At 42.7% G+C, this 27,785-nt stretch overlaps 1 protein-coding gene across 1 annotated transcript; it reads right to left on the bottom strand.

The window, feature by feature from the left end:
• TTC9 (tetratricopeptide repeat domain 9) lies at positions 1-27,564 on the bottom strand. Its single transcript, XM_075844826.1, has 3 exons — positions 27,072-27,564; positions 8,273-8,455; positions 1-4,963 (listed from the first exon to the last, which is right to left on the bottom strand). Exons 1-3 carry the CDS (start codon positions 27,322-27,324, stop codon positions 4,884-4,886), a joined length of 516 nt encoding a protein of 171 aa, XP_075700941.1. The 5' UTR covers positions 27,325-27,564; the 3' UTR covers positions 1-4,883.
• Between the last annotated feature and the right edge of the window lie 221 nt (positions 27,565-27,785).

Here is a 27,785-nt window from a genome sequence, read left to right as displayed (position 1 = left end):
TGTTTTCAAACAAAAGTTTTAATTCAGATTTCTCATGTATGACCATAGTTCTGGAAAAAGAATTACTGTCAAGATTTAGCATCTAATACATACACACATCACTCCTGGAGAAGAGGCTTACCCTTAAAAAAAAAAAATAATATTTGGAAGTAAAAAAATAAAAAATAATTCATTCTTGTAATTTATGAAACCAATGAACCAGACATATCGCGAGACACCATAGTAGTATTGTACATAGTGCCTAACATCTAGCTGGTGTCTGGAAAGTATATTTGTACAATGTGTAATGATGACTAAAGGGGTTTTGTAGTGTTAGTATGTTTTGTAATTTATGCTATATACCTGCATGATCCCCAAGCCATCATTTTGGAAACAGCGGCTATATACTGTTTACACATGAACCTTTGTACTGCAGTCTATGGACGAGCTGTGTACACTGGAGTCTATGGACACCAGTGCGTCCATAGACTACAGCATGCAGGGGTGTGAAAATAATACGAAGTATCTCAGTACAGCTGCTATTACTGGGTGTTTTTTTTACGACTTTTGACACCCTGAATATGAGTGCCTAAGACTGGAGAGTGAATGCAGAGCTGGATAAACCTCAACAACCACCATGATGTTGCATCCACTAAACGGGTTGATGATAAAAAAAAATAAAAAAATAAAATAAAAATTAGTCTCCCCCCCCCCAAACGTCTCCTGTGTCTGGTAATTTAAATTTTAGAGCACCTACTCTAAGCACTCTGCGTTGTGCCATTCCTTGTAAAAATGTATGAATCAGCCGACAGCTTGTCATTACAATCTGGCAACGTGGGCACTGATTAGACAGTTGTCGTGTGAAGGGACACACCCAATTGACAAGAGGAAGAGAGACTCCCAGTCCTCAAATTAATACATTTCCATGAGTAATAACAGAGGAACAGCAAAATGGAGAGTTAAGAAAACATCATTCAGAATGGTTATTTTTATGGGGGATATAATCAATTACTAAAACAGACACATCGAAAGAGCGGACATGACCTTTTTAAAATGTAGGGAAATATGAGTTAAGGTACCAAGAGGGTTCTGCAACTCTGTCTCTCTATTGAAATGAATAATGTGGGATGGCTGCCTCTCCATTGAAGCCAGTGACTGGGACCTACTTGTCCCTGATCAATGGTGGCACCATCTGCCTAGTACCCACCGGTCATAAGAGATAAACTATAGGACAACCTTTTCAATTTTCACAACTCTTAAGAAATTAGCCATTTGTACACTCCTTTTAAAGGTGGAAGAAAATATATTAAAGCTTTAATATTATTAAATAACTGTATAATTTTTCATGCCTTAGTTGAATTAGAATCATTTTTTTAAAAATATAACATAATCAATATGGCTGACCACATCTTTAAGTACAGCCTTCCAGAAACGCAGCTTGCTGTAAAGCGTCACCTATAGTACTTACCACTAATAAGACAATTTCACTTTACATTTTGCAGAAGCTACAGTTATCTATATGCTACAGGTACATCATGAGATATCAACCAGTGTTATACGGACTGTGAAGGAGAAATGGTTCCCAGAAAGCAATGCAGCAGGTCATTCTTTTATCTTTCTCATACCTGTCAAACTGTCTTATGTTTAGTATGATGATATATGTTAAAGCATCAATGTCAGTGATCATACAAAAGGCACAAAGCTAATTGTAATGAAGCCGGTAACACGTTTGTATGTAACTGGCCAAAACATGATTCATTTCTGGAGTTCGTACAATAAACCCTTGGAATTGCCCATAGTGGCCGGGAATTTTAATTTTAGTTCTGGATGTACTGGACCATGAGTTCTGGCAGTGACCATAGTTTAGGGGTTCTCACCAGAAGACGACAGTGTCCCTTTTAAAGGGAACTGGGCATCTGTTTTTATCCCCCTTTAGGGTCAACACCTTTCTTTACGTATGCCTTTTTGCCCCCAGTAGCACAATATACCCTCTAAAAAGCTTTAAAATGCCCCACACTATATGCCAATGAGGCCTGAATTTTCTCCTGAGCGTATATACTCAGCTCTGATGTGTCCGGCGTTTTCGGCGCTAAGCCAACCCATCTTTCCTTGACTGACGTGGATGACACCTCCTGCGTCAGCCACACTCGTCTCCAAATCTTGTGTGCGGGCATTGGGAACTCCTTGTTATGAGCAAAGGCTTTAATTCTTTTCTGCGCATGCTCCGGTCCCCATCTATGCTCCACGTTCGTGGCTGTAGTGGGGAGGTCTGTGTGAACCGCGATTACCCTGGAATGTGGACCAAAGCATGCGCAGAGGGAACTGAAGCCTTTGCTCACATGAAGGAGTTCCCTATGCACCACTTCGCAGCAAGCACAAGATTTGGAGAAGAGTGTGGATGATGGAGGAGTCATCCACATCAATAAAGCACAGATGGATTGGATAGCGCTGGAAACACTTGACACTTCCATTTTGCGTATATGCCCAGCAGACACTTCAGGCCTTATTTGACTGATGCCAAGTTGACTTTAAAGCGTACCTTTCAGGTGACTTTTCAGAATATGCTGTCATATGTGGCTAACACTATTTCTAGCCATTATAGGACGTGTATATGGCATTGTTCAGCAGTTGTCCCCTCTGCAGGCTCTCTCTGTAATTTTCAGTTTTCTTTGAGGTAGTGGGCGGAGCCTAACTGCTATCATGTCTTCTATACACTGCACACAGAGAAGAGGCTGTCTTGTTTTCTTATCTCTATCTATGAGAGAGGAGATTATACAGTAATATAGAGCAGTGCAGCTGAGAATCCAGCACTGGGGTGGGATCTAAATCTTACCAGCAGCCTGCGTCTCCTCTCTCTGCTCCACCTCTCCTTAAACGTCTATGGCCAGCCAGTAAACTGATACACCCCCACTTCCTACAGTCCTTCTCCTCAGCTCTGTAACCAGACAGAATTTTGCTTGGCAACAGGAGGCAGATTACAGGAATGAAGACATCTAGTGGCTGTAACTTGACACTGAATTTTCATGGATAAAAAGCATGCGAGCTACACTGGTTCCGTAACTACCAGTCAGTTCTATGGGACTTAAGTAAACAGCGTATCTCAGCGAGCTACGTTGTTTCTGTAATTCACGGTTGGGAATCACACCCGTCAGACACAACACAGCAGAACGTGGTTTAGGGGTCCCCATTCTAGAGATAGGTGCGAGTCCCAGAGGTGGGACCCGCATCTAACTGACATTTATGACACATACTGTGGATACATCATAAATGTCTCTGATGGGGAAAACCCATTTAAGGTGTGGTTAAAACTGCATTAAGAAACGCGTCCAAAAACTTCATTCATTTTTATTGCGATTTGATAGGTTTCTCGATGCGCTTGTTTGTTTTTACCGCAACTGAAGCAAAAAAAATGCATCAAATCACGGTTAAAAATGTTTTTATTAAAATGCAACGTCTGCATAGGCCCTTAATCCAGGATCATACGCACAGTTTTGATGTAGTTGTTGCTTGTTTTTTTTTTTAGCCAAACACAGGAGTGGATTGAAAAAAAAGCCTTTTCCTTCCTTTTGGATCCACTATTGGCTTTGGCTTAAAAAAAAAAAAAAAAAAAACACGAGCCAAAAACTGCATGTGTGATCCAGGCCTTAAAGTGACATGATACAGCACTAATGAGTAGGACATTTAGCTGGATACATCTGTTATTTCTGTTCTAATTCAGTCCCTTAGTGCTGATCTTGGAGACCAAATCTACCTGCTGAGTAAGTTTGAGATCATGAGGTGTTTCCTTCCATCTATTCCTTGGATTAGAGATAAGCGTACAGATCCCTATAGACTTATGTCACGTCCAAAGATGGAAAAAAATAATAATCCAAACCCTTACATCATCTGCTGCTAGAAGTCAATTACAGCCGATCATATATCACAACACCGTACGTCTAGTATTCTGCTATATTCATGTTCTCCCGGAGAACCCCTTTAATTCAAATTAATAAACTTCAGCCCAGGCTATTATATGACCGTGCTGAAAAAGACAGGTTGACAGGTATGTGGTCTAGTTTATAAAAACGTCATTCTTCAACGCAAACAACACACTGTAACATGCAGCTTAGAAGCGGAGAGCCCGGCCGCGGGGGCCCTATAGCTCGGGAACATCTATCCCTAATTGAAACGCTCTATATTTTTTCAGCTACAAAAAGGTTGTAATGAAGACTTCTGCATCTCTGTGGGATGCCATGTACTGTAGTGTTAACAAGAGGCAGCTCCCTGTAATCATTGCTCGACTGTGAGTGCACGGCCATGTGAATGTGGGCAGGTCGAGACAATTTGCGCACATGGACATACTCTGTAATCAGGCGAGGGCAGCGATCTACAAAGTGCCCGTTTCCTGCCTCTGTTCTGCACGTTCCATCATCACATAAATTGGCACGAAGCTTCTAACAATTACAGATCTATAAAAATAGCTCGCAGTGTCTAAAGTGAATGAGGAATCAAGCCAAGCTGGAAATGTTTTTTCAGTAGACCCTTTGAATGTCAACAATTTGAACCATAAGCAGAATTAAAAAAAATAAAAAAAAAAATGATTGAGGGTTTTATGTGAGATCTGCACCCAGCAGAGTTTACCGCCAACCTTCCCTTTTCCACTTAGCGGATGCAAACCAGTGGCGGGGTCCACTGCAGCAGTGCACAGAATTACACGTACGACATATTACATCTCCAGGTCCTTTAGTCTCCTGGCCCTCTTGGCAGTAAGGATTCAGGGTACTTAAGCAAAGATACATCGAGCCAGGTACCCCCAAAACAAAACAAAAAAGCAGTGGAACTGGTCAGTGAGATAGGACACGTGACCCGCACAGCTCGCAGTGATGAAACAGTCATGTGACCCCATTGGCAAATGGAACTCCTATTTAGGATAGCTCCTTTTCTCTTTGGGAACATCTACTGAGCTTCATTTCTGCCAACTGGATGTATCGGATGACGTTGGTATCTGAGGAAAAAAGAAACAAAAATTCAGAAATATGTTTTTGAGATGTGATCACATGGATTCAGCGTCCGCTCATAGCAACCAAGAGTACAGCGGTCATCTGGTTAGTATTGGTGCCCTTCACATCCATTATCCTATTCATTAATGGTTATGGATCTTTCTAGTGGATACAAAGACTTTACAAAATCATATTTTTATTTCCATAGTTTGAGTCGCTTTAGTAAATCCGATATCCATGTGCAGTTCTAGTTTAAAGTCACTTTAAAAGAAGCCTGACACGTTGAAAATGCAGACTAATCCGCGGGCAGCGTGTTATAGAGCGAGGGAAGCTGAGCAGATGGATGTATATTTTTGTAGGAAAAGATTCAGTATAACTTGTAATATATTAGTTTAAACCTCTGTTATTTCTGGGCTTAGGAGTCCAGTGGGCGGTCCTAATCACTGATGGTCAGCCATCTCTGTATTCACACTTATACAAGGAAAGCGGTCAATCACGGAGTAGCCCTACAAGATTGTGGTAAACTTCAAATGACCCATTGCTGCCGTGCCGGCTCTATAAGCAGAATGAAACCAATCATGCTCCACCTCATTCTTTAGAGGCCCTATTTTTAATGGAAGCTGAAACGTTATTGGTTTCTATGAACAACTGCTCCGTTTTTCATGCTCCATTAGTGGAGAACTTGATAGGTGATAAGCGTTGGATCGCTGGGGTCCCACCAATCTAGAGAACAGGAGTCCCCATGTCCCCTGTATAAGCGAAGTGCCATAGAGAATGAATGGTACATGCGTGACCTGCCACTCAGTTCATACAGGGGACTTGAAAGCCCCATTCTTTGGATTGGTGGGGGGTTTCAGCGGTGGGATAACCCCGATAAAAATGCTAGTTATAGAGTTTTTCGAGTAATGTTTGAGGTCGCTCCATACTGGAATTTCACTTTAAGAACAGCTGGCCACGACCTGCTGTACGAATTCATTTCCAGAGTTGTGTATTTCTCATAAAATGTCACTCAAAATATTTGTATTTTAAACACAGAAATCGAAATATTTTTTTCCTTGGAAGTAAGACTCAAAGAACATATATACCACAGGATTTCAAATAACCATTTCTCCAGGTGGATAAGGTCGTAGTGATGTGGTCCTCTGAAGTATAGTGGGCTTAAGGCCTATTCACATCTGCGTTGGACTCTCCGTCAGGGGCCTCAGTCACAGATCCAGTACAAAATACCAAACACAATAGTACAGCATGGTTTCCGTTAACACAACCTCCATGCAACGGAAGAGACACCTCAGTCACTCTACTCTTCTGATGGAGCAACAGAAACCGCAAATGCTGATGTGAACAGGCCCTTAGATACACAAATTCAGGAACTTGACATTCTGTCTGTAAAAAACAAAAAGATAGGACATGTCCTATCTTATGCGGTGGCTTTCTACGGCCCAGACACCTTCCCGTAAATATACAGGAAGGAGTCCTTGGTCAATAGAAGTGAATTGGTCCGTAACCAAAGCTACGGACAAAAGTCCTGTCGAGTCTTTACACGCAGCATTACCAAAACTAAAAATTGTGCTGCACTGTCTGATCTAGAGGGGACTACAGCCACAGCTACACAGATCAGTAATATCTTTGACAATCTGAACACGTGCACACTTGGGTTAGATGCGCTTTTTTTTTTTAAATTTATGTAAAGTGTGTGTGTATATATATATATATATATATATATATATATATATATATATATATATATATATATATTAGATGATGAATTACTGGTGGTAATTTGACATTTACGTGTAGTCAATGGTGATCATCCTTGTGGAAGCAACAAGTTTATCGTGCAGCCCTGACATCCCCTGCTATGGAGTTCTGCACAAAAGGAGTCAGATTTTCCAGTTCATTATCGTATTATGTTATTTTAATTTAGGCCCTGTAACCTTTTAGCAGAACTTATTTTCTTCATGATGATAAATCTGGTGCATATTAAGAAGGCAAGCGAAAACAAAAAACCGGAGCAAAGTTCTGGACGATTTCTACACAGCAGGGCTCTATATTAAAAAGTTCTTATAAAGGGAAAACCGCAGTCAAATATGCGATCAGATGATTTGCATTTTCTCTACAGTATGGTTTCACCATAGTAGCAGCTTGTGGGTGTTAGAGCGGACACATTCCTGTGTCATGGAGATATGTTGGCTTCCTTTCCTTATGTATTATGTGACAACTAAGCTCCACAAAGGGTAAGAAAGATTAAAGGTGTTTAATCAGAGACAAACCCTTTCAGTATGGAGCCACCACGGCCATCATTTGGACACCCTGCGTCCGGTTCCCAGCACCCTCTGTAAAAGGCTGATTTTGCAGGGGAAGCCATGGCCAAATGTAGACATCAGTCCACATGCTCTATGAGAGAACCCCTTTAAAAATGTTATGGCTGGAGTTTTCCTTTAAACATCTCTATCTATAAATTCATTCGGATGTAATCCATTACCTATATGATTATATGAAAGCATCAAAGCAACTACGCTTTTTATCATTTACATTTGGGGGATAAGGTTATTCCATATTTTCCTATAAAAGTGTATAGGATTATTTTCTGGTCATCCACCATCCATTCAGGAGGGAATCACATAATGACAGTGCTCAACGTGCCTGGAGATGAACTGGTTCCTCGAAACTATCCCTTATGGGACACTGACAGCTGTGATATGATGGAAATATGTAATGCTGAAGAGGTATAGATCTACATTACACCAGCTCTTAGACGTCACTCATCATTCAACCAGTTATGGGGCGGGTTGCCAACTGTCTTAAATGTACTCCGGAATAATCGTAACAATACATGGCTGTTTTTTTTTTTTTATTCTATAAGGCCCTGTTTCCCTGACCCGGTGTGAAGGTCCGTGGAAAAATAGGACATGCCCAATTTTCTTGCGTTTTTCACGCATCCCTCCATAGATGCTAGTCTATGGGGGATCCGTAACACGTCCCGCATGGGTGCACCTCGGACGTGAAAAACGCCCGTTTTTCATGTCCAAGGTTGCACACGCTCGTCTGAATGTAACCTTAGCAAACATTGTGAGGAGAAACTGGCCCAAAGGTCAGGAGGTAGGTGAGATGTCAGGATTCCAAGCAAATATAGGGGAAGGGAGAATTGTATAAGGATTAGCAGTATCTATTGGACGCATTCACTTACTTCCATATAAAAAGGTATCTCATGCCTTATCAGGGCTACTTCAGACTGGAGTCAAGAAGATTGCCTGGGAAAAAGTGGTACTACACCCGTTTAACGTTTACATTGCTTCATCACTAAGTTATTGTACCTGTTGGCTGCCGACTCCTGGCTTCCTTCAAGTAGAACAGTGCTTTGTCATAGTCTCCCAGATGGTAAAAGGCTACTCCAGATCTGTACAGGGCCTTGAAGTTCTCTCCTTCCTTCTTCAGGACCTTCAGGCAGTATTCTTTAACCCGCTCATAGTTCACCAGCTCAGCTTGAAGAAGACATGCTGTGAGGAGAAGGAGACTGTTAGGCACAGACTGATAAAGGGTGACAAACGTATTTTCTGGAAGATGTGGGACACTATACTATGGCTTGAGATATACTATACAAGTCGTCAGATCTGAGGGCCTCACTGGTCTCTTATATTATCACGTTTTCAAGTGCTGTAGGTAACATCATGGTGTCCACTTCTTCTTAAGTGCTTGGATACCTACGCTGTATTGAACTTACAATGATAAATTACAGTAATGTACCACACGTGAACAAGAACCGGACCGACATGATTCTGAAGCCTTTTTATATTTGTTGAAAATAAAAAAATTTATGACTATCTTGATGATATGTTTAGTGGTCACCTCCAGCGCCTCTGGAGAATATAATTGACATAATAGTTTGCACACAGACTGTAAAATGAACGGATTTTGTAAGGACTCATAATTGGTAATGAAATATATAAAAAAGAAGACAGTTTCTGTGGCCTCGGCCTGTGTATGGAGGCGACACAATCCGTGACATCTCTACATGTACTTGTGTAAGCTAAAATGCAGTTACCCCACCACTATAACATCTGTTCACAATGCGTTGTTAGATTACATTCGCCACAGATGGCAGGAAAATATCCCAATGTATGAAACTGTATACTATACAGTTGCATACCTAGCTCCTAGGATCCCATGTAGAAGAAACATACTGCGCGTTATACATTTCTTGCACTGAAATTCATAGTCCATTAAAAAAAAAAAATAAAAAAAAAATAAAAAATAAAAAAAAATCGACACAATATGAAACTTAGAAGGGCCAGCGCACGCACCAGTGTATTCTTCACCAGGGTTTCTTTAACCAATCCCTATTAACCGTGGACTTTAAAAAATAAAAAAACAAACAAAAAAAAACGACACTACCCTCTTCCTCCTTGCCTGAGCATTGTTGTGTCTACCCATGTTTGTCTAGCAAATGGTTCCTTACCTGTATCCTGTATCGCGTGTTCTCGTATCCTGCATCCGTATGTTCACACCCTTAGCCAAAAAAACGTCTGAAAATACGGAGCTCTTTTCAAGGGAAAACAGCTCCTGATTTTCAGCCGTTTTTCAAGCAAGCTCGCGTTTTTCCTCTGCGTTTTTTTAAGGCCGTTTTTCTATAGAGTAAATGAAAACTGGCTCCAAAAACGCCTCAAGAAGTGACATGCATTTCTTTTTACGCGCCGTTTTTTCAAACCGGCCACGTAAAACTCCACCCTGTCGGAGCAGATTGCCCTATATCCCATTGACATCAATGGGCAGATGTTTGGAGGCGTTCTGCTTTTGATTTTTCGGCCCGAAAAACGGCCGAAAAGAAGCCTACGAACATACCCTAAGAGGGAGCTTCCAGTCAACCATTGATTGACACAAAACACCCTCATCCTAAAAAGAAAGTCAGAGAGAAAGAGTTCACATTTGCATAATCATTTCCATTCTGCTACGTCATAGGAGCAGAAAAACAAAATTGATGAAAAGTGCTGGAGCCGTCGCACACCAACGGCTCCCAACCGACCTCCCTAAGTTATAATGGGGTCCGTCATTTTGACGTGAAGAATAGTGCTGCGCTATTCTTCCCATCAAATATGATGGAGTCTGCGACTAAGGCTTCTGACGGAACCTCCAACGCAAATGTGAATAGAGCCTTACACAATCTACAACTGCCAAAAATACTCTTATTAAAAAGAGAGGGAGCTCTATGTCTACAACTCCTAAATCAGCTCTACAGTGAAGAAATGGAGATTTGGACCACATATTTATTTAAAACAACAAAAACCCTAATGGAAATGTAGCCATGAGCCACGTACAGCCAGGCATAGCCCAGTAGTAAATATAATAATAAATGGGAAGAAGGAAGGAGGCTGGCACTGCCAAAACCGCTCAATCGGAATGGGAGTATAGAAGTATGGCTTTCTTTCTATTTGGATAATTGCAGGTAAATTGCCACGGAGTTGCTCATCGAAAGTGTAGCACAATCGGCTGAATATATTGTAGAGGAATAATCGAGGCACTCACCGGAGCTGGCAAAAAATGTCTTTATTACAAAAAGATCTCGGTCAGGATGTGGAATTGCCTACGGCTGTTTCACGTGCGTACACGCTTTCTCAAGGCCCAGTAGTGGCCATGGATTTATCTATCAGCATACATTATGTTCATGAATAGGGAATATGCTACACTAATTCTACATGCTAGGGTACCAGCAGAAGGCCAGAGAAGTAGAGCAGTGGCAGAAAACTTATGTCATAGACACGTGGAATTTACTCCATACGTTCACTTGTACAAGGTACAAAAAGATATATCAAAAGTTTTGACCTTGAGGTGATTTCCTAAAACCAGATTCATAAAAAAAAAAATGACTAAGGCTTTGTTCACATCTGCATCAGGGCTCCATTCCAACATTCTGTCGGAGCTTTCCATCGGAACGGAGCCCTGACCGACACAAACGGAAACCAGAGGTTTCCGTTTCCATCACCATTGATTTCAATGGTGACGGATCCGGTGCCAATGGTTTCAGTTTGTCTCAGTTGTGCAGGGGTTCCATCGTTTTGACGGGAATCAATAGCGTAGTCAACTACGCTATTGATTCAATCAAAATGACGGAACCCCTGCACAACTGAGACAAACGGAAACCATTGGCACTGGATCCGTCACCATTGAAATCAACCTCTGGTTTCCGTTTGTGTCAGTCAGGGCTCCGTTTTGACGGAAATCTCCGTCGGAACGGAGCCCTGATGCAGATGTGAACAGAGCCTAATATGGTCAACTGGATGTGGTCTCTTTCCTCCGATCATTTGCCCAGTTTCTGCAATCCACCTGGCATGTGAAGAAAGGAAACCATAAGGGCATTAAAGTTAGACACCAGATTCTATATAAAATAGTCTTATTTTTTTACTTAATAGGTTTGTATAGGATTAATTTAACAGGACTGCTTTCTTCACCTGTCCACGTGTTTTATCTGGTACTGCAGGTCAGCTCTAATGAAGTAAATAGGTTAGAGCTGCAGTACCACACACAAACTGTTGATAGGTGTGGCACTGTTTTTGGAAATGTTTTTCTAATCCTGTACAGCTCCTTTAGCACAGATGTGTATCGGGAGAAAAAAAAAAAAAGTTCCCGGTGATTTCGGTTTTCCCTTTAAGCGACCCTTGCATTACCAGCGCAGAATAAGCCGTAAACAGTCTGCCTACCTGTACGAAAAGCTATTTTAAAAATACACCATTATTTTGGAAGAAATACCCTGTAATCTTACTTGAAACAGGAATCTGAATTACACACTAGTGCAAGCAACAATCCAAACCTACTATTACAGGGTGCTACATTTCTTTACAAACATAGATCAATGAGGGAGCAAAGGCAACTACAGATTTCTTCCCGGTCATCTGAAAACGTGAAATCTTCGTTATGTCACAAAAATACTCTATGGTAAGAATAATCCCCGTGGCAAGAGGCGCCAAAGAACAATTTTGCTCATTTAGCTCATTCATTCTTATGGAAAAAATAGGGACAACCTTCCTCAACTCTAAGCAGATCAGTTGTTGTGGACCCTACAGATTATGAAAATCCCTGGAATAAATGCAAGTTATACTATACATTTACGTACACCTTCAACCCCTTAGATGAAAACATTGTATTTTTGGGCACTGCAAATATATTTTACAATAAAAACCACAATGTCCCTTCTCATGAGTAGCACCAATAGAATTGACCCAACTTGAGAAGCATGAAGACGATGCTTTGGTTACATGATGCAGCTGACTGCATGGAAGTAAGTCAACTGCTGATTGGTGCTTGGAATGGTGCTAGGACTTCCTGCTGGTAGAGGGTAGAGAGAGCTGCCTTATTCATAGCACAGACACAAACCTGCTCACATTTGGCAGACCTGCAGCTACACAGAGACAAAACACCAATAAAATAAGAAAAATCCACACGATTCCACATGAGGCCTGCAAAAAGTTTCTTCATTTCCTTTGGAGAGGGAGGGGCTTTGCATTTTTAACACCTTATAATTTAGAGAAAATGCTTTGTGGTTCCTTTTAGGTTTTAAGAAAATGATTCTAATGGAAGCTGAACAATTAAATGAATATTTCATAATGTAGAAGTGTTACATTAAAACATACATTAAAGTTTTATACACCGCAATACCACTTGGTTTCTGATCCAGAGATCGTGCTTGTCTTAAGTCAGCTGTAATCCTCAAGTTACTGAAGTACACATGGTAGGCTAAAAAAACAGAATAGTATATTAAAAGGGGTTGTCTACTACAGGACAACTGATGACCTATCCGTCAGTATACCTATCCGCACCGATCAGCCGCTCTGGTGGCCTGCGGGCATCGGATGTTATTGCCCATTATGTGATGTACGGACCGGAAGCAGTTGGCTCCGTAAATAGCATAGCGTAGGAGCAGAGCTGCAGTACTGCAGCTGGGACACTATTCCGTGGCCAGAACTAACTGCCTCTGGCTTGTATGTCCGGTGCCCGAGGCAGCCGGAGCGACTTAACGGTGCGGGGTCCGGGTGTCTGACCCCCACAGATCATCTACTGATGACCTATCTAGTGGATAGGTCATCAGTTGTCCGGTAGTGGACAAACCCTTTAAAGGTTGACATTTACCAACGCCTCAATCAAATTCTAACCGCTGCATTTTTGCAACCAAGACAGTGAAAGTACATTGTAATGACCAGTATTTTACTCATACTAAATAAGCAGTCTGACAAAGAGAGTTACCATTGTGGTATCATTGTGCCTATGGGTTGCTCTTTGTGTGCCCGCATCATCTGTCTGGCAACAAATATTCAGTTGCGGCTCTTAAAAGCAGTGGAGATGTCACTTGCTGATAGATAGAGGCAATGCTAGACTGTGGAGGTGGAGAGTCTGTCATGGGGGACAGCGGCTGTCACTGAAGATAGCGGTTACTTTTATTTTTGGAAAGTTGATTCCTTGACGCTACAGATCTGTGTGATGGCAGAAGCTTAAGTATCAATTAAAAGGGGGTTTCTCATCACAGACAACTCCATTCATATTGGAGGACACCACGGCGATCGGCATTCTTCTAGGGGGCAATATCATTATAGCGCCATATGGCGGCACACACATTGCCTATGAATCCACGGTGACTCCGCATGCCACGCTGCAATAAGGCCTTACACTTATAATAATAAATATGTTCGTACATATTTGTCATTAATATAATAGCATGGTTAAGAGTCGTTTTTATATTCTGAACCATTTATATTCTCTCGCCACCTGACTACATACAGAATACTTAGACAAAGAAAGGACTATAGCTGCGATGAAATGAAAAGATCTTTGATCTGCAGATCTCATTGTGCGCATCCGGTGCTTTCATACAATTACTGGCAGAGTTCTGCAGCCGGGTAACAAACATCAGTGGTGTTCAATGAGCTTTAACGTCTGATGCAGCTTTGCAAACTCAATCTGGAATTTAAAGAGCATAATAGGATAAGCGGCATTACCTTGAAGATTACACGCTGCCGTTGGATTGTGACCATTTTATCCCATTTGCTGCAGTAGTGAAACGGGCAATAGAAGGGGTAGAAAGAGGTTAGATCGTATTCATCGTTGTACGAGCTCTCCAAGGTCCTGGGACACAACCTCATTTTATAAATTCCTCTAAGATTTTAGTTATTTTTCGGACCACACTTAAAGAGGCTCTGTCACCAGATTTTGCAGCCCCTATCTGCTATTGCAGCAGATAGGCGCTGCAATGTAGATTACAGTAACGTTTTTATTTTTTAAAAACGAGCATTTTTGGCCAAGTTATGACCATTTTCGTATTTATGCAAATGAGGCTTGCAAAAGTACAACTGGGCGTGCTGAAAAGTAAAAGTACAACTGGGCGTGTATTATGTGCGTACATCGGGGCGTGTTTACTACTTTTACTAGCTGGGCTTTCTGATGAGAAGTATCATCCTCTTCTCTTCAGAACGCCCAGCTTCTGGCAGTGCAGATCTGTGACGTCACTCACAGGTCCTGCATCGTGTCGGCACCAGAGGCTACAGATGATTCTGCAGCAGCATCGGCGTTAGCAGGTAAGTCGATGTAGCTACTTACCTGCAAACGCTGATGCTGCTGCAGAATCAACAGTAGCCTCTGGTGCCGATGTGGCCGACACGATGCAGGACCTGTGAGTGACGTCACAGATCTATACTGCCAGAAGCTGGGCGTTCTGAAGAGAAGTGGATGTTACTTCTCTTCAGAAAGCCCAGCTAGTAAAAGTAGTAAACACGCCCCGATGTACGCACATAATACACGCCCAGTTGTACTTTTACTTTTCAACACGCCCAGTTGTACTTTTGCAAGCCTCATTTGCATAAATACGAAAATGGTCATAACTTGGCCAAAAATGCTCGTTTTTAAAAAATAAAAACGTTACTGTAATCTACATTGCAGCGCCCATCTGCTGCAATAGCAGATAGGGGTTGCACAATCTGGTGACAGAGCCTCTTTAAGGCCATATTATGGAGAATGATATAGATGGGGGGGGGGGGGGTTACATGGTTTTATTCTATGGATAGTCTAGACGTTTGTCAATATCACGCAATGCACTAGCCTCATCACTTGCAGATTCAGACAAGGATCATGCCTAATAGCCTTATTTAAATTAATAACAAACATATGTAGCAGAGCTGGGTTTGTTACTGTGCAAAACTTCCGTTGTGCGACATAAGCGTTAACGTTTCTTTGGTCCCAGAAATATTTTTGAGAACACAGACTAGCCACCATTTTGAAGGTAGCTCCCTGCTCCATATTTAGAATGACGTGGGGGAACTGGTAACCCACAGTAATTGGGGCAGGAGGGTGGCAGGGTCATGGCAAGAGCTTGCAGAGCAATGATGAACTTCCTGTTCCCCCAAAGGAAAGACAGAAAACGACAAAGAATTTACATTGATTTATCCATTTTATTTGGCAAACACAAGTCCTTTCTGCCCATTAGAAACAGTTGCCGGATTTGAGATGGGACATTTCAGCATTGAACGTGAAGGAAAGCCAATTGCAGTTTAGAATCTCTGTAAAGATTTGGTCAATAGGAAGATTTCTGGCAATGTCTGAATGCAGACGGACCACAAAGCCGCCACCACACTGCAGAACTCGGCTCAAAGAGAAGAAACAATATCCAATAAAATATTTCATTCAGATTATGGTTTGTTCCCAATCTTGAAAAACAGCTGAAGGGGGTGACATGTCGACCACTGAGGATGCCAGGTCTGCTGGGCGGCCGGCCGGCCAACATACTATCCAGAACAGCAACATAAGGAATATGTGGAACTGTAATGCGGGGGAGGGGTGGTTGAATAAGAGACATTCTGACTCCCTAATGAATAAAATGGTCATTTGCCGCATTTGGTGTCCAGAAAAGTCCAGCTACGTGGTAGTAATAAGTGCTGCAGTCAGCAGGTGTCCGCGTCATATCCCTCTGATCCTGTCGTGGCCAGCTTAGTCATCCACCACTCTCTAGGAACATTGGTGGTCATATTGGTGGCACCTCGAAGGCAGATGCCTCTCCCCAGAACTGGACAGTGAAACAAAAGGAGACATTGGGTCTCAACAGTCATGGATTCTTTGAGGCTGGGGGTTCCTTGTTGGGGAGGTTTAGGCGTTTGTTGACAATCGTCTCGCATAGTTTGCATAGATGACGAAAACACGTTCCCAAGTCCAGGTTGAGCTGCCCTGTCAGCATTACGAAACCAAAACATGCAAAATCTATTTTCTTTGTCCACATGGTTTTGCACAACTTGACTGTTTTTATGAACGCATTCCAGAATTTGTGACCTTATATACACTAATGTTCAAAAGTTTGGGGTCACCCAGACAATTGTGTTTTCCATGAAAACTCTCACTTATATTTGTCAAATGAGTTGCAAAATGACTAGAAAATATAGTCAAGACATTGACAAGGTTAGAAATAATGATTTTTATTTGAAATAATAATTTTCTCCTTCAAACTTTGCTTACGTCAAAGAATGCTCCATTTGCAGCAATTACAGCATTGCAGACCTTTGGCATGGTAACACAAACCCCAACATATAAACATACAAATAAATGACAACCACAACTTTATAATTGGAAATATAGGCCGCGATGTTTATTAAGGGTTACCCAAGAATAAATAATTCAATCCAACATAACCATAAAATTATTGAAAATTCATTAATCAATCATCATCAAATTATTGAACCAAGTCCCCCCAGCATTAGCTGGGAGACTAAACCCCACTAGTAAACATCGCGACAGGGAAGCCCTTTTAAAAAAGGGGAGGGCTGGGCGCGGCTTGTCTTGAATCTTCTTCAAACGGCCCGGAACACTGCCGGACACCAGAATTTAAACAGGAAATCTTACCGCCGTTGCTGCTCGTTATCCAATCAGTAAAAAGCGGGGGCTTCACGAGCGCAAGGTGGAAAATTCCAGAACCTGCTCGTACATTCCTGTACAGCTGACCTGAACCTGACCCATGCAGGTAAATACCAACTGTAATAATAAAAGAGGGGTGGGGAGGAAGAAACCAAACCAGCAACCTTTAAATCATAAAAATTATGTGGGGCTGTGATACCATGTGTCCCCCAAGCGATTGCTATGGGGGGCCCTGGCATTCTAGCTGTTAATTTGCTGAGGTAATCGGGAGAAATTTCACCCCATGCTTCCAAAAGCCCCTCCCACAAGTTGGATTGGCTTGATGGGCACTTCTTGTGTACCATACGGTCAAGCTGCTCCCACAACAGCTCTATGGGGTTGAGATCTGGTGACTGCGCTGGCCACTTCATTACAGATAGAATACCAGCTGCCGGCTTCTTCCCTAAATAGTTCTTGCATAATTTGGAGGTGTGCTTTGGGTCATTGTCCTGTTGTAGGATGAAATTGGCTCCAATCAAGCGTTGTCCACAGGGTATGGCATGGCGTGGCAAAATGGAGTGATAGCCTTCCTTATTCAAAGTCCCTTTTACCTTGTACAAATCTCCCACTTTACCAGCACCAAAGCAACCCCAGACCATCACATTACCTCCACCATGCTTGACAGATGGCGTCAGGCACTCTTCCAGCATCTTTTCAGTTGTTCTGCGTCTCACAAATGTTCTATGTGATCCAAACACCTCAAACTTCGATTCATCTATCCATAACACTTTTTTCCAATCTTCCGCTGTCCAATGTCTGTGTGCTTTTGCCCATATTAATCTTTTCCTTTTATTAGCCAGTCTCAGATATGGCTTTTTCTTTGCCACTCTGCCCTGAAGGCCAGCAGCCTCTTCACTGTAGACGTTGACACTGGCGTTTTGCGGGTACCATTTAATGAAGCTGCCAGTTGAGGACCTGTGAGGCGTCTATTTCTCAAACTAGAGACTCTAATGTACTTGTCTTGTTGCTCAGTTGTGCAGCGGGGCCTCCCACTTCTCTTTCTACTCTGGTTAGAGCCTGTTTGTGCTGTCCTCTGAAGGGAGTAGTACACACCGTTGTAGGAAATCTTCAGTTTCTTGGCAATTTCTCGCATGGAATAGCCTTCATTTCTAAGAACAAGAATAGACTGTCGAGTTTCACATGAAAGCTCTCTTTTTCTAGCCATTTTGAGAGTTTAATCGAACCCACAAATGTAATGCTCCAGATTCTCAACTAGCTCAAAGGAAGGTCAGTTTTATAGCTCCTCTAAACAGCAAAACTGTTTACAGCGGTGCTAACATAATTGCAAAAGGGTTTTCAAGTGTTTTCTAATCATCCATTAGCCTTCTAACACAGTTAGCAAACACAATGTACCATTAGAACACTGGAGTGATGGTTGTTGGAAATGGGCCTCTATACACCTATGTAGATATTGCATTAAAAACCAGACGTTTGCAGCTAGAATAGTCATTTAGCACATTAACAATGTATAGAGTGTATTTCTGATTAATTTAATGTTATCTTCATTGAAAAAAACTGTGCTTTTCTTGCAAAAATAAGGAAATTTCTAAGTGACCCTAAACTTTTGAACGGTAGTGTGTATATATATAAATAAATAAAATAGTGTAAGGCCCATACACACGACCGTAATTTGTCCGCAATTACGGACCCATTCATTTCTATTGGTCACAGACACCTTCCTGTATATGATGTCCGGGCTGTAGAAATCCTATACTTGCAATGAAAGCATAGCAGGTGACTGTCCACGGCCGGCTGTGCCTTTAATAACGGACTGTGATTACCGGCACGGTCGTGTGTTTGGGGCTTAACTTGTATCTACAAAACAGAGATCACTGAAAACAATTCATGTCTCTGTGGAACGTAGAGGAAGCAGGTGGGACTTCTCATGATCTTGCAGGAACTCCTTTGCTGTGGTATTTGTCCTAGGGGCATCCTGACAGGCAGGAAATGTGAGGAGAACATTGCAACACAGGAAAGGACAGGATACATCTCTGCTGCGTGGTTTCCATTTATTGCTCCAATCCTCAGCTATAGAAAACCTATTCCTGATGTGAAGCGGGTCCAGACAGGTTACAGAACGTCCTGATCCCGCTCCTGCCAGAAGACCTCAGTTATAGTCCCATTAAATTATACAAGAGTTGTTGAGGCAATGCTGCTACATTCAATGAGAATGCTTACAGGCCGGCTGAAATAAACGTTGGCATCGTAGCCCGGGAGAGCAGTCTACAAAATGTTACCTATGTGGGGCACAGATGTAATCTGCCATTTGTGATTGAAAGCTGTGACACTAGAATAGGCATAATGTAATACAGCTGTCCAATTGTGTATTGCCGAAGACCGCAGCTTGTCCTAAAACATAAAGCAGTCACAATTGAAAGTCGCCAGGCCTACCTAAACGCCCTACAGACAGAAATAGTAAGGAGTTGTACAGGATTAGAAAAAAATGCCTGCTTTCTTCCAGAAACAGTGCCACACCTATCAACAGGTTATTTACAGTATTGCAGCTCAACCCTTGGACAGGTGCGGCAATGTTTCTGGAGGAGAGCAGACATTTTTTTCTAATCCTGTACAACCCAAAATATATTCTGTGAAGATAAAATATATTGTTCAAGGTGGGGCAGACTGACACTATCCCCGAGGACTAGGGACAACCCTGCAGCTGGGGTACTCCACCAATTAACCATTTAGTGATGGCGTATAATACAATAACAACGCTGAGACCAAAGGCTGTATTCACACCTGCACTGGAGTTCAGAGATTCGGTAAAACGATGGACGTTATGACAGAAAACCAACGGACCCCGTTGGGCGCCGTTTGGGTTCATCATGTGAGGGATCCGGCACTACCGTAATATTCGCTGTTCTGTAACCTTGATGGAGCAGAACATAAATTAACAACACAGATGTGAATAGAGCCTTACGACTTGCTTTCCTCTTATTTTAGTACGGATGGTAGCAGGATTGGATGGCTACTCGGTATAAGGCGGTTTTATGTGCACCATTGACAGTAGACTTGACTGCCTCAGCTTACTACATACAGACACCGTTATTGCATGCGTGTATAACAATATCATATGTACATGATAATATACATACAACACGGGCAGACCGGATGGACCACTAGGTAAGTGGGGGGAATTTATGAACTTTTCTACAACAGTTTTCTGGCGTAGAAAAGTTGCAAATGGCTAGAAAGTCACAAAAATACAGACTTTTGAATTGTTTCAGCCGTTTTCGACACTTTTCTATAGAGTGAGCGGAGGCAGCTGAAGAAACTGGTATAAGTTATAGCGGAAATATATTCCAGCTCCTGATGATTTGTCAGTAGAACACGGACAAAGATGCAAATTTATTAAAGAGGTGTGCGGCTCTTACTAAGTTTGTTGCATCTAAGGGTAAGGCCGCACGGAGCGGCCCTGACATGGTCGCCACGCGGCTAACAACCGCGCCGGCACCATGTTCGGTGTGGCTGTCAAACAGCCTGTTAGTGGCCACACGTTAATGCGGGTAAACAATATCTTTACACCCTTTATGGCCGCACGATTTTGCAGGTTACAACAACTTACCCCTAATCATTCTCTATGGCAGCGCCGGAAAAAGCCGAACACTGCACCTGGCTATCTCCGGTGCTCCCATAGAGAATGAATGGAGTGCGCATGAGCATGTAACCAGAATACTCCTTAACAAGGTATTTGACAGCCGTGCCTACAAAGTGCCAGCGCGGTTGTTGGCCGCGTTGCGACCGTGTCCGTGTGGCCTTCCCCTTACTCTAGCTGGTTTCCGTCTCATTGTACCTTTCACATGTCAGAAGAACTTCAACAAAGAGCAATGTGCACATTTCATTTGAGCGCACCCTCAGAACAGTGGGCACGTCAGCGGACTAAAGCTCCTTTTACAAGGGCCGTGAAAACGAGCACCATTAAACGAGACAGCTCATTGATCAGCCCTCATTTGTTCTTTTCGCAAGAAGCAATGATCGGTTATGTACGGGGGGGGGGGATCAGCGATCGCGACTACGATTATTCTCATACATTTCCATTATGATGGCAGCCCATTTCCCGGTTTACAGGGAGATGTGCTGCAGACTAGCGACCATTTCATTGGCCGCAAAAACTAACAGATCAGCCGATGAGCGGCTGATCCTGGCCCTGTTTACACAGGGCAAGGTTCAGGGACGAGTGTTCATTGGCCCGTGTCAAAGCGCCTTTAGACCGCTAGAAGTTTTTTTATAGTCATTAATTGAAAACAATTAAAAAAAAGTTAGGGAGCAAATTTCACGGTGCTTTGGCTTACTAGATCCTGGGATTTGTCCAGCCCTGCCAGAAGCTTGTAGTTTAGTTTGAAACCTTAAGATTTGAGCGTACGCTGCAGTGCATCTCGTGATGTGTCAGCTCCCTCCCAGGAGCGTCTCTTACACCTTTTATCCTAAAATACAAAGGCGAAGTCTTTTGTATATTTAGTAACAGTAGATGGAAGAAAGTGTTAAATAGAAACACTGCAAAGTTTAAAATAAAAGACACAATATAACAGATAAGAAGAAAATAAAATAGTAACCTGCTGCAGGAGAACGGACGGCAGGATGGATAATGTATAAATATTCAGCTCAGTAATGGTAGACTATGCTATTCCAGACATAGGTATACAGTAAAAAAATAAAAATAAATAAAAGATACTGTGCGACATACCCTTTTTTCAATGGGGTCCTGAGGGCGATGTATCTTACAGTGGGATATGTCACAGCCGTACATTGGAGGTCCTCCCAAAGTATACCCTTGACATATGGCTCCGACATAACGTGAACATGAATGAGTCCCCCCGACATATAACTATGAGGGAAAGGTGATGTGGAGGGGGCCTTAGGGCTGTCGTTTGGGGAAGACATAGTGTCCCCCCCACTAACACCGAAGACTTGTCTGTGCAAATCTTAGAAGCTTGGCCAATACCCATCTCCTCATCAGCACTAAGGGATTATAGCGAGGTGAATAAAACGACAATCACCTATTTAATATTCGTAGTCCTCCCCACTTTATCACCTCACTGTCCATTCCTGAACCCCTAATTTATCTAATGAACTAGTGGGCATCTCTAAAAGCCTGAATCAAGGACTAGGACTGCAAAATATAATAGTAGTTCACGTTCTGGGGTTTAAATCCAAGTCCGAGATGTGCAAACCTGGTTTCTTCCGGCCTCCAAGGAAGCAGAAGGAAATTCTAAGAACGTGACAGATTTTAGGTCTTTTTTTTTTTTTGTTTCTTCCTCTTATTTTGTTACTGTTTTGCGTGTTTTGTTTGTATTATCTTATTTTGTGTCTTTATTTTTTATAAGCTTTGTACTTTTTATATTAAAGCTTAAAACATTAATATGTATACTCTACAGAATCCATAGGCCTTCCTTGGAGATTGTTAACCCTTTGACTGCTAGAGATCAGCGTGTGCCTGTTGAGTACCTATTGGACCATTATTTTGTAGGTGCTGGCAGCGAGTTGTGTGTCTGGGGTGCGTGGATAGTGTTGGGTGCGTGATGTATGCTCCATTTTTAGCCTTAATGTACAGCATTAAGGCAAGTACAAGATTGAGTACGTAGAAATAGAATAACCCCTTACAGTCACACCCATGTCCCATGTTGATAAGATGTGAATGTGACCTTAATAAATAAAATAATGTAGAGAACAGACCAATCATAGGGTCATGTAATGAAGCCGTAAGAGTGTGACGGCGAATCACGTGTTGGGGTGCAGGGTTTCTCCTGATGGGTAACTTGATACTACATATGGCTTTGCACTTTATTTCCTGCCTATTGTTTTAAGTAACGTTGCCCGATATGCTTGTGAGGTCGTGCTTTGCATTGATATTTGGTTACAGTTGGAAATAGCATCATTGTCTTCAATGCGTGAACCGTCACATGTACGCTCGCAATGTATACTGACGGTTGAACACTAGTCTGGTTGTGTATTCCCATATTATTGCTTCTTGTATGGATATTATTATGCCCATAGTTGAATAAAGATGAATATGTACGGTATGGCCTTTGTTTCTGTGTGGTTTCTTTTTTTTATGTTGATATATAGATGGTTACTGTAAGAACTAGGTTACACGGCAGTTTTTACGGTGACGAAACTGTAACTTATTAAGTATGAAATGTATAAAGAATACTAGTGTAAACTAGTAAATGCAAAAACACCATTGAGGGAAACATACCGTGTTACAACGGACAATCACCCCATAAAAAAAAAAGTCACTGAACCCCATTAAAAGGAAACGAGACCTGAACATCACACAATAGCTGTTCCTCACTGTGGCACGCAGAATATGCCATCTACTCACTGCACTCCTCAATGACCAACCTACAGATAAGTATAGCCTTAATCTCACTGTGGCGCCAACAAGGAGCAGCTGTCACTCCAAAAATAGGAACTTGTGCAAACACTGGAAGAATCGTGTGCATCTGCAGCAAAAATTGACCAACATCTAAGAGCAGAGCCATCCCATACCCAGCCTTTATGTCCAAGACTAAGAACAGCTGCTCAGAGAACCAGAAGAGCGTCTGGATCACAAATTACAGGTGGAAACAGGTGCCGGGATGTCGGAGCGGGCATGCAGAACAGCTGCCTACTCAGTGATAGCTGCGGGTGTACAACTTTAAAATAATTCCATACAATTTATACTGCAAAATTGGGATGGTGCCCAGCTACCAATTACTATGCCAGTGTAGGCATAATATAGCCGGTTTGTTCATAATTAATAAATCAATGTGTATGTTAAAAATATGGAAGGTCGATCGTGGATATGCAAAATAATATAGACTTTAGGAGCCACCTAGACCACACCAGAAGCCTATTTGACTCTTTAAAGGCCCGGAAGCAAGGATTTCCATAGCCATCAATAGAAAACAATCTAGAACAGTGAGGCTGGGAGTAACCAGACTTTCTTCTTTAAAGGGGTTATCCCACGATTCCTTTTTATACAAAAAGTCCAGAAATGCTGTATTTAAATACCCACCATTGTTTCTTGCATATAAGAAAAAAAACAACAACTTTTCTTTAATCAGTATTTGCTTTCATGTGTTCCCCTTGGTGCTGCTGCTAATCTGTACTGCTGGGGGCTCTGAGCAGAATAAGTCTCCTTCCCACTCTGGCAACGAACCATATAGGCCCTTTCTACTTCTCCTGCTAATGGAGTCTCCTCAGATATACGGCCATGATACTGCAGAGACTTTGCTCCTTCCCTGACAAGGAGGGCAGAAAGCTATTTCTATTGGTTGTTCTACTTTGAACAGAGAATCACTATGCAGAGAAATGGCTGTGGGGAAAGGGACTGCTGGAGAGAGAGGGTGTGCATGTGTGTTCACCAGCACTCAGCTTATTAGGTAGATGTGCACAATACTATACATTTTGAACCCCATACTTATTAAGTAAATGTCATAACTCTTCATTGGATTGTTTTTTTAAACAGCCTGTAAATGATAAACAGTGTTCAATTTTTTTTTTAATATGATATGATATTTAAGGGTGGGACAACTCCTTTAACGAAACTCAAATCATCAGAACCATCCCTTTTCCTAAAGCAGCTCCACCAATGATGAGAAGATCAGTGGCTATAGCTGGGGAAGCAGCTTTCCTGCTATATAGAATTACACGGCAGTCACAAAAAAAAGTAATACACGGACCGTTGGGTTTACTCACCCTCGTGCCCAGCCTTAATGGGCCAGCGCATGGACATGTGGAAATCATCATCATCAACGGCCCATGATTTCCTGGACTATAAGAAGGGCCCTGCCTTTCTGATCCTTGCCTGAGCGTTGTTAGTGTATCCCATGTCAGTCTTGCAAATGGTCCCTTAGTGTTTTCCCATTCCTGTTGTTACCCGTGCCCTGCTACCTGTATCCCGTGCTGTATTCTTGTTCCTGAGCCTATTAGTGTTGGAGTCCTGTCCTACTGCACCTGCTGTCGTTTGCCATGTCCAGTGTCCTCTGCCACGTATAGTGTTATCCACCCCGCCTGGCGCAACCTGCTGCACCCACCTCCATCCGTGCTGAAGCCTCGGCCACTGTCTGTACTATTTCAGGTACCCTTGTGTTACGAACTGCCAGAGACTCTTGTATAGATGCGTCCACATACCCTGTGACCGTGACAACATGGTTGTGCCAATGGATTCTAATTGATTGCATGGAACTCTCTTGGCACCATAGATCCTTAATGGAAACTAGGTTGATCATACGACACCACTCAACAAACCACATTTTTTTAGAAGCCCAGAAATAAGAACTTTTATAGTAAATCAATAGAAAAAACAAAAAGTAAAAGGTGAATTAACTGGTTCCTGAGATTTCACCAGCCTTACCATAGATGCAACAATTGTCTGTTTTTTTTTTAAAACCCTATTTCAAATACCCCACTAGTTTATTCTGAGGTCGCACACTTTCAGACGGCCATAACGCGAGCACATTTTAGCATCCCTACTAGGGCTGCAATACCCAGACCTCCTGTGCCTCTACAAAACCTAAGCGGGATCACCACAGAACGCTATGGAGAGTTGTGTATCGCAGCCGTAGTACAATCACTAAAATGTGCCTGCATTATGGCCGTCTGGAACAGGCCCTAAAAAGGTTTTTCATCTCATAAAGTGATGGTATGTCACTAAGATAGGCCATCACTTTTTGATCAGTGGGTGTCTGATTGCCGGGACCCGCATAATCCTAAGAATTATGTGGCTGCGTTACTTTAGCACTGCGTTCCCATTTAACGTTTTCCTATAAATAAAAGCCAATAAACGTAGGGTATTCGTCTTTACTTTTGTAATAGAGAAATCGGATCTCCCTGGAATAACTACTATAAGGGCACCTCTAGGGCACAAATTTTGCATAATCACTGAACAATACTATATAGACATATCCGGGAGATGTGGTCTAATGCGGGGGTGAATTACTCATGTCAGATCACAACGCTCCATAACGGAGGCAAACAGGAATCCACTGAGGATTTAGTCATAGGGGTATCGGGTTTACATTGAGTTGGTGAAGGAAGAGGATCCTGCCAACAATACGGAGTGACACCCTACTCAAATGTCTGCTTGGGTAGGATTGTCTTGTTAGGTCTAAGGTGGAATCAGGTTCGCTGTAGTAACGTCGGAGAGGAGTCCTACTATTTCAGTTAATGCTTGTACGTAACGGGTTCCACAAAACATTATAGTGCCCATTGTGAACAGAGAATATATATATTTATTAACCAAATTGTGGGCAGCTGGACCAACACCACCCACAGAGTGCGTAATTTGTAGTAGGCCATGCTACATCACCCATTATCTCACAACACTGTGGGCACCTATAACTATAATGGTACAAGGACCCATCCACACAACACCGTCAATCTTTCACTTGAGGTAATGTAAAGGGAGGGATAGCCCGGGCATCATCACAACGCTACAAGTCACACTAGGTCTACCGCTCTTCTTCAACATTCACCAAGTTCTCCTCAGATGGTCATTAATGCTACTCGTTGGTATAAAACAATATCTCGGGATTGCATCTGTACTTTTTTACTAGTCATTAAAAAAATATATATATGGAGACATTTTCCTCTCTGAAATTGCTCAAAAGGGGCATATGATCCAGCTATTTTTACCAGAAGGGGAACCATATACAGAAGGTCTTGACAAGAGGCACCAAGCACAGTTGCCCTCTCCCATGGGGCACACCACTCCCAGCGCCACTTTGGCCACGAAAAGGGGGGGGGGGTAACAGCCAGACAATTTTTCCTGGAAAGGGGGATAATAAGAGGCAAGCAATATTGCCCAAGGAGGGAGTTGGGCAGCCAATATTCCTAGGAGAGGCATCACAACCAGCTGCTTGTGCCCAGGAGGCCAGCTGTTTTTGTCTGGGGGTGGTGCATCACAGCCAGTCGCTTTTGCCCAGGGAAGGGGCATCACAGCTAGCCACTTTTGCCCGGAAACATAACTAGTCATTTTTGCATAGGGGCATGACAGCTGCCTTGGAGGTTGGCAGGAGTGGCAGCTTTTTTGCACAGGGTCCATTATTCTTTGTTATGTATGGGTGCCCATCATCTTTACTATAGGCCGACAAGTGCCACCATATCAGAGGTGTTCCCAGCTGGCACTGACAGATGATCACACACTTCCAGTAACATGGGCAGAGTACCACAGATCTGACATGTCAGGCTAGCATCATGCCCATCATCACCCACCTGCCAGGCTATTGTAACAATCCACCTCGATACTCTCCACCGCCCTCCTCTGCTCCTCCGTTATCCTCACTTGCTGCTGCGTGTCACCGGCGCTGTCCTGCTCCCCCGGGAGCCCCTTCAGTTCCAGCAGCGCCCGGTGGTACTTGCCGATGGCCTCCCGGTACTTCTTGTCCTTGTAGCACTGTGCTCCTTGGCTCTTGAAGTCCACGGATCGATGGATGAGTTGTCCCGGGTCCCCTCTGGGCCGGTCCATGTCTGTGCAGGCAGCCAGTGATTACATGTCCAGCACATCCACAGATCAGGGCGATCGCAGTATAAAGCAGATCCGTCTGCAAACAAACCAGACAGAGGCAGCTCCCTCCTCCTCCTCCTAGTGCAGCCCCTTCCTGAGCTGTTAAAGGGACAGTCAGCTGCAATCTCACAGCAAGCAGAGATAACAGACCGTGTTTCTCAATACCACTGCCAGCTAGTAAACCTGGTAACTCCCACTGCTGCAGAACCTCTTTAGGATCAGACCTGTTATCTGATTTCTGTTATCCAAATAAAACGCACTGAAGAAAAGCTAACAGTAATGAGCATCACAGTGACTGTGTGTAAGAGCTCCCCCTGCTGGTAACTATGTAGTATAGCGTTAGTGATAATTGCTCTATGTATGTAATTCCAATTCCAGCCAAGTGCCTTGCAAATCCGTCAGCAGAATACCTGGCTGACGGG

This window comes from Rhinoderma darwinii, chromosome 12, assembly GCF_050947455.1.
Source record: "Rhinoderma darwinii isolate aRhiDar2 chromosome 12, aRhiDar2.hap1, whole genome shotgun sequence".
Taxonomy (NCBI): Eukaryota; Metazoa; Chordata; class Amphibia; order Anura; family Rhinodermatidae; genus Rhinoderma; species Rhinoderma darwinii.
Note: the sequence above shows the minus strand (reverse complement) of the source record. Positions and strands in the feature narration are given on the sequence as shown.